At 41.5% G+C, this 8,481-nt stretch overlaps 1 protein-coding gene across 1 annotated transcript in view; it reads left to right on the forward strand.

Moving 5' to 3' along the window:
* PIGU (phosphatidylinositol glycan anchor biosynthesis class U) overlaps positions 1–5,377 on the forward strand; it is a 31,284-nt gene extending 25,907 nt beyond the window's left edge. Inside the window, exon 12 of the mRNA XM_044447533.1 lies at positions 3,688–5,377. Coding sequence (XP_044303468.1) covers positions 3,688–3,801 — 114 coding nt within the window. The 3' untranslated portion in view covers positions 3,802–5,377. The remainder of the gene's footprint in view (positions 1–3,687) is intronic.
* Positions 5,378–8,481: the final 3,104 nt, after the last annotated feature.

Consider the following 8,481-nt stretch of genomic DNA (forward strand, 5'->3'; position numbering starts at 1 on the left):
AATATTCTGTTGAGCAAGCCTCTGTGATCTGAGTGGTACAGACCTCACAATGTCCATAGGGAGTTGTGGGGTGTTGATGTGAGAAATTTCCATTCAGAGTCATCTCAGGTTTTTATATGGCATTCTTTGACTGATATTTGCTTTAGTTCTCTGGTGTATAATCACAGTTTGTACCTAAGTGTTTGGGAATACACATCTCCTCTTGATCTTTTGAGTGCAATCATGAGAAACATGCAATACTGCTACAGTGTGAAATGGCTGCAAACTGGGTTTATTTAGTTCTCAAAATTCTATTAAACACTGCATAAAGAATCAAAATGGAGTGACCTCTGCCACAGTTATTTATAACCTAATAGCTGGTGCATAAAAGGAGTAAGAGGCGACAAAGGAAAGAAGACCAAGAGTTCTCATTCTCTTTCACTCTTCCCCACATTTTTTCACAAGTTGAAATAATTCTGGATTGAGTCCATGCAAAAACCAGGGTTTCCCATATCCAACCTAACCCTACTTTCCACTGCATCAAGAATTAAAGATAAATCAGACATAGGCATAAAGAATCACCTGGAACGTTAGAAGCCAAATATGTAAGCACTAGATAAAGGAAGAAGTGAGTGGCATCCTTTTAAACAGAAGACAATGATAAGGCAAGGGGTAAAATGGATAGGTTAGATGAGTGGACAGTATACCATTTACATTATAACTGATTCATTGTCCCCTTGCCTACCCTGTTTGTAAATATTATAGTGCAATTTTATGCATGTCTACTTAAAGGCAATTTCCACAGAATTTCATGGATTTACTCCCAAGTGAGTGAGAATAAGCTTGCAGTTCTCACCAGCTGAGGTGAAATGGAATTTGGGTTAACCTACTGCAAATTAAAAATATGTGCACCTCCTCTTCATCCTTTGAACTGAGCAAAGCAAATAGAATGTACCGGCACATGGAACAGAGGGGATCATCAAGGAAAGTGACTTTAAGAGTGAAATCTGAAGTATTACTGGGAAGTAAAGCTGTTTTTCCTTTTCTGGAGAGAGGTGAAATTATTCCCTCCAACATAGCCACTGTAGTCAGTTTGGGCTTGTGACATCTTGAGAGTTGGAAGATGAAAGGAACAAATCTTATTTGAGGTTTGCGTCAATTTTCCAAAATGTTTTGTCTTAACAATGGTTCATTTTTAGGTCCACTGATCTGTACTTGTGTAAGTTAGTAATTTAGTTTGGTCTCCTTCGTGTATATGTATGATATGTGTGTTGGGTTTATTGATATTAATTATAGGAAGGACAGGGTCAGTGCAAAATTCTAAAGATTCATTGTAGTGCACTAGGAGCCATTAAAACATGGGTTGCTCCTTTGGAGAAATGTAAGATGCTGATATTCTGTCGGCAAATAAATGTGGGTTCTGTTCAGCCTTTAAGAATCTTTTGCTGAGTATTCTCTCTAGCTGCTAACAGTGGCAAAGAATGATGATGAACAAGAGCTGAGAGAAAAATGATTGCCATATATTTCATAGTAGAATATGTTATCTGGATATACATAAGGTCTATGTTGGGCCCTGCAGCCTCACAAAATGAGATTTTACAGCCATTTTATTCCCCATTGAACACATTTTGATTTTTGTCAAAATGCTGTGTCACTGAGCTCTAAAAAGAAAATGAAGAGGCATTCAGGAATGATCGAATGCCTGTTCATGGTGCTTCTGAAGTAATTCACCTTCCTAAGGAGCTAAAAAGCCTCTTTGCCTCAGAACAGAGGACAGTGGGAATGCAGGGACCCCTCCAGCAGGAGAGAAAGGCTCGGTTCAGGGTTTCACATTAGCTTCTGTCTCCATTTCCATGTGACATGTGAGCATGGCCTTTCTTCCAGCTCCTGTCATTGTGGCCCGCCTTGATGTTCCCCTTGCTTTATTTCCACCCCACTCACCCAGGGATCATAGAGAGTATGCAGAAAGGCATGCTTTTTCAGAAAGGTAACAGCAAAACTGACATGAGAAGCAACACTATGTAAACCCAATCTTACTCTGAAATCCATTTTCAATTTAGTCACCATGGGATATGACAAAAGTCTTTTGGCTCTGCCTTCTACAAAAGTGAGCCATACTCTCTGTGGCAAGGCAAGGAGACCCTCAGAAGCAATGCACTGAGCCTTGTTCCAGGGTGGTGCTATTTTACGGAGGACACAGTGTTTTTTCATCCAAATCATGTCTTACAGTTTTTGGAAGACTATCCATTCATTTGAAAGTCCACCATGAAGAATCCTTCACATGCAGAATACAGGCAGGGAGAAAGGTCTTATAACCACCATCACCTTCATTCACTCTATTCATTTGATAATAATAGCAAGCATATAGCAGTTTAGAGGGTTCGGAACATTTTATGTCTCAGTAGTCCTCAACAGCCCTATCATCAGGCCCAGTATCAGCACATGGCATGTTCAAGCAGGTGCTGGTACTGTAGCAGCCCAGCACTGATAGCTGCTCCCACTTTGGGTGCATTCTTACCCTGTAGATGTAAGTCCCTGCTGTTATACATTGTCAACAATTCTACACTGGTACTTAGGACCCACAAATACCACCAGGAAGTATGGGAAAAGTATGCTGATGTTAGAAGGGATCCACCAGGAACAAGCTTGGGGTGTGTGGAGGGATAAAACCAGAACTGGCTCGGCCTGTAATATCAATCAGTATTATATTCCCTTATTGCAGATTGATGGATGGGGAAGACCTGGTGAGTTTGTGGCAGGAATAAGATTTGAACTTGGGACTTCCTGATCAAGAACTGAGTCATCTGTTACCCACTGTGCTAGTTCTAGCTCTAGACTATGTGATGTCTGTGGGCACCAGTGGTCCCTTCTTGGTGCGCAGCAATATGCCCTACCCAGCCTACTTTTCTTTTTACTAGCAGCTATTTTTGCTGTGAAATAGGCTTCTGTTGGTGTGGAATCATGTCAATTCAGTGGGATTTTTTAATGTGTTGGGGCCCAAACCCCACCTCTGCCTTGAATATGGCCCTTTTTCAGCAAGCTACTAGTTTGCTGCCCTGCCTCCCAGAGAAGTGATTCTGTCATGATGCCCAGAAATGTTTATCAAATTGCCAGATGTGCCCAAGGTCTGAAGGGGTTAGCTTCCCCCTCTTGGTGGGAATCAGGCACTTTCCTGTGGAAGCTCATGTCACAATGTTAGTGAGGAAGGCTGAATTCCTATGGACATGTAGGAAGATTATGCTTCATTGATCACAATGGGGCCTACTATCAAGTAAATGTTGCTAGATTTATTTGTTTGTTTGATTGATTTCTATCCTGCACATGGCTACATGTTTCTAAGAGGTTCATCCAGTATTTCTTATATAAATACTTTATGCTGGGATTTGTGGAGATTGAGCTTTTCTGGATAAAAACAGGAAATACAAATTCTTTTGGCCTGCTTCTGGCCATTCAACATGGCCATTCTAGAAGAATTCTTAGTTTATCATACCTTGTTCATGATGATGTTGTTCACGTCTTAAAACCTCTCACTGATTCCTGGATTAGTTAATGGTTATAACAGTTTGGTAAAAACTCTTTGTGTTTGATAATTCCTTATCATATGTTAGTGCTGTATGTGTAAATAATAATTCTTGAGCTGTTTAGTTTTAATGGCAATGGTGTCACTCCAGTTTGTTTTTGTTCTTCTTTCCCCTCTCTCTCCTGCAGATCTTGCTCATCTCAGATTATTTCTATGCCTTTCTGCAGAGGGAATACTACCTTACTCATGGAATCCAATTAATAAGAAAAGACAGGACAGATCCCATGCTGGTTCTCAAATGAAACTGGTATTTGGCATCACTCGGGGAAGAGACATCTGTGAGAAACAGACGATTGGTGGGTGGGTGGGTCTGGTTTTGGGGAAGATGCCTTTTTGCATATGGAGAAAGGGCTGCAGTTTGACTGGGAATAGCCCGATTAATGCTGGTGCAGAGATTGGTGCAAAGAGCATGTTAGCAGGTCGAGGAGTCTACTTTTGTGACCTGTTGCTGCCCCACTTGAAGCTTCTCCCTCCAACCATCCTGTTGCTCAGAAGCCCAGTCATCAGTTCCAGCTGATAACTTCCGGACTTGGTGAAATGCCTTTGGACTGAAACCAGCATGAACTTTTGTTCCCAGAGAGAGAGAAGGCTGTTGATGATAATAATGATGGTGGTAACTGCAGGGAAAACTGCTGGGAATTTTCTCTTTCAGAAGTTAAATTGCTTCACTAAACATTTACTTGGTTCCTCTGGCTTCCTGCTTCCACTGCTTGAATGGACAGTTCACCTGCCTGATGTACAGGGGATCCTTGAAACATGGACAGCTAGTCTTACTTACCTGGACATTATTTCTCCTTGCACTGATGCTGGAAACTGGGAGGCCCCTGATTATTCTGAATATTTCTGCGCTCTAGAGAATGCTGAATTCAGCATGATAATTCAGGGAGAAGCTGCTAAGCAAACAAGCTTGGGAGACATGAGAAGTTAAATTCTGCATCCTTAGATACACATGGTAGAGGACCATTGGGAGCAGTTGTATGTTCAATCAAACTGTCTTTAAGGGGAGAGAATGCCCATCCCTGTGGAAGTGTAACTGTGCCCTTTTCTGTGTGGTTTAGTGAAGAGAAATGAAAATGAACATAACCTAGAGGACTCAGAGGAGATATATATGAAACTTGGTGATGAGGGGCACACAATCAGCTCAGCTCTAATTTTACCCATCCTTTAATTTTGGATCCTAGTGTTCCCAGACTGCTTGGATTTTGTGACAAAGGCCAGAAAATACAAAAATTGGAGCCTTTCTCCAAATGGGAGCACCTTTTTCATAGAAAGTTTGGACCTTACAGTTCTTAGAACAGTTTAAATTTTACCTAAAGTGTTAATCTTCAGTGGGAGAAGCAGTAGAATATGACTGTATTAGAAAAGTGTCTGTGCAAAAATGGCTGTCCCATCCAACCTGCTTCAGTACTGAGTATTCAGTCAGATCTTCCCATTCAGTAACCAAGATACCGATATTTTTGTTTGCTGATGGCTGCTATTTTTAACTCTTCTAATCCAACAGAACTACAGCTGGTTTCTTCCTCTGACTTTTACTTTACGGATGATGTGGTTTCCTTACCAAGGAGTCAGGTGGCACCCATCCAAGCTCCCAAAGCGCAAAAGAGACCCGGTTCCAAGCACTCTACCCTTTTAACTGGGGGCAAAAGAGATTAGATTTCAACTTGCTGATTTTGTATTAAGTGTGTCCTCTGCCATTCACTGTTATTTTTTTTGCAAAGCTGCTTGGCAGGACATAAACTCCTTTCTGTTATAAATGCATTTCTTATTAAGCAATCTTTCAAAAGGGGATTTAAAAATAAAGGAAAAAAATCTTGCTTATTGATCTACAAATAGTTATTTGTCCAGAAGACACACAACTGGGTGGCATTTACTTTGTCAAGGCCTCCAGCAGCATCAATGCTTAATTTAAGGGATTTTACTGAGAATGCCGCACTCAAAACTGGAGTCTGAAAGCTGCTGGAAGGAGGCTTCTTCTTGGTCAAAATGTCCGTTGGAGGAGCAATGTACTTTGGAGAGCATAACTCTAGCTTTGTTCAGACAACAACAACATGTGTAGAAAAGAACTGGAATCATGGCAGCAAGGTCCAACTTATCATGCATTCACTGTGCTCTCTGTTAGGAGTGGCCTCTCACAATTTGGGGGCAAATTGCAGACAGGTGTGTCACTCCTCCCTTACCAAGTATACGGTCCTGATGTGATACGTGGTCATTTATTGTACACATGCTGATTTGTGTGAACAATGTTTCTTTAGTTTCAAGTGTTTGGCTTTTTGAACACTCTCATTAGAAAGTATGAAAGTCTACCTAATGATAGAAGATTTTGTCATAAAAGCAAGACACTCTGTCTTGCCATTAAATGTTGTATAGTTTTCTCCCCAAGAGAACTGATCTTGTGAAGGGGCATAATTTAACCAGGGTCCAAACAATTCTGAAGATGAAATGACTGAGCAATAGCAGTTTAAAGTATTTCACTGCTCAGCAGGTCTCCATATTTGCACTTGTACCCTGCTGACAATTCATGTAAAAATGCAAAGATATGGCAATGTACAAGCCCTTTACTGATTTAGAGAAAATCTGAGGTTTCAAGGTTGCTATTTTAATCAGTCATTTAAAGACAAGTTTTGCAGCTCAGGTCTGTCAGATTGATGCTTCACTAGCAGAGCCTTCTTCCCAAAAGGAAAAGTGCCATTGCCAGAGTCAACAAGCTGCAGCAACAAGATTATAGCTGGGGAAAGAGACTGGTGTAAGTGTTCATAAAATACTCTGCATATAAAATAATCTGCATATGACACACGTGTGTGTGTGTGCACGAGAGAGAGAGAGTGCATCTACTGTAATGTTAGGTTATTTGTAGTCTCTGGTTTAGCTCACTTATTCTAGGACTCTTCTCTGTCATATTCAATTTATTGTAGTCTATGAGAGCAGTGGTCTATTTAACAGAATTGCCATAAGCCCTTCATTGTCAGTTTTAACACCAACACTCTTAGGACAGCATGAAGAAGATAAGGCCAATGTATTACATAGTGTGCCTAGTACATTTTTTAAACTAGTGGGCATCTTTGTTGTAAACTTCCCAGAGAGCTTCAGTTATGGGTGGTATAGAAAATAAATGAATAAACCATCATCATCAAAATAGAAAAATACAGGGTTAATAATAAAAATGGCCTGCCATGCAGGGATCAATGTAAAGATTATAGAGATAGGTGACGTTGTGGGAAACTATGGGGACGTATCAGCTTGAACTGGCCCCTCCCTGACAGCAATGAATCATAGCCGGGTCAGCTATGATGGAAGCAGTGACATGCTGAAATGCCATCTACTTGCAGACCAATCCAGTAAACCATAGCTATGGCTGACAGAGGTTGAATTAAGCCTGCCTAGGCAAATCACAGGATTGGGGCAGAAAAATGAGAAGGGAAAGCAGAAGGATGCAGCTGAGAGGCAACACCAGAGTGAGGGAGGGTTGCGGAGAGGAAGGCTTGAAGGGAAGCCTTGAAGACAGCAGTGGAAAGGGCAGCTGGGGAGAAGGCAGGATGGTGGGCAAACAGAAGTGCTTTTTCTGTGCTTACCTGTACTAATAGAGGCAATGGTGGACTGCTGGGGAGGTTCAGATATGAGTGCTTCCAACCAAACAAAGGGTAGTGTAAATGCAAAATGCTATAGAGCCAGAGGAATTCTTTTGTTCATTCCCCAAGGCAGCACATGCAATGCAGTGAACTTTACTTTCAAAGAACAAGGACATTCTGGGATCATGAACCTTTAATTTAAAAGAGTTAAAGCAACTGCAGGTTCAGTCACACCTCATATACCAAGAAACTTGGAAATGCTACGCTGAAGAAGCTAGTGCTTCCTTACAGTTGCTCTCCACACAGACCTTCAGTTTTGCACTCCTGTTCCTTGTGCTATGCATGTTGGGAACTGTTGGCTTTCAAGACACTATTGTGGCAGTGCTGTGAAGTATATGCTAACTCTCAGCTTTTGCTATGCACCTTTCTTTGCGTCAAAGGGTTTCCTTTGTATCACCTTGAGGCTTGATCCAGAAAATAGTGGCCCTGAAATTTACTCTTCCCTAAGATCAACACCTTGGCAGCAGTAAGTTAGACAGCATGAAAATGCCTGGCTTTGTGGAAGGTGGTTCTACCCATGGTTCAGAGACAGTGGCCTGACTGACATGCAATGGTGGCAAGTTGTGGGTTAATTAACCCAAGATTTGCCACAGTCTATGCCAAACCCATTAGTCATTTAAAATATTCAGCTGCAGTCACAGGTTGCCCAGCCTGGTGAACATGATGATAGCTAGATAAATGATAGGAGTGCTTGGCAGATGTGGTATTAACACTGTTATGGTACGAGTTTCCCTATTGCCATAGATGATGCTAATAAAATTGAGCTAGGATGGGGAAATTTGCAGTATGCTATGAGAGGATACATTGAGTAGCTCTAGCTATTTAGGTGTGGCAGTTTGAATTGCAGCTTTGTTGTCATGCCTGGTTCTGCCCGACTGTAAAGATGTAAATTTGAGTTTATGGTAAAGGATTGGCCAGGACATTGTAGTCCAACCAAATCGATGGATTTCCTTCATTTGAGAGCATCATAACTCCAACACATCCCTTATTTGTCAAAACCTGAACTGAGCCTTCACATTACCTGACGGTGTTTGGCTTGCAAAATGGTTGCCACATCTGAAGCCTGAGCTCATTCTTGCAACAGAAGAGCAACTGGTTTGTTAACAGCAGCATTATCCTGGTTGAGAAATACAATTCATTCCCTTCTCAACAGGTCCACTTTTTCCCTTGTGGTGCACTGCTCTTTGTTCTCTTTGTAAGCTGGAAAAAGTGTGTGTGTTGGGGGGTTAACATGCTGCACATAACACGTCCACTTCTCCCTCAACTGTTCACTGCACTAGGAACGTTATTCTGCTT

The sequence above is a fragment of the Varanus komodoensis genome, unplaced genomic scaffold, assembly GCF_004798865.1.
Source record: "Varanus komodoensis strain SLA01 unplaced genomic scaffold, ASM479886v1 scaffold52, whole genome shotgun sequence".
Classification (NCBI taxonomy): domain Eukaryota; kingdom Metazoa; phylum Chordata; class Lepidosauria; order Squamata; family Varanidae; genus Varanus; species Varanus komodoensis.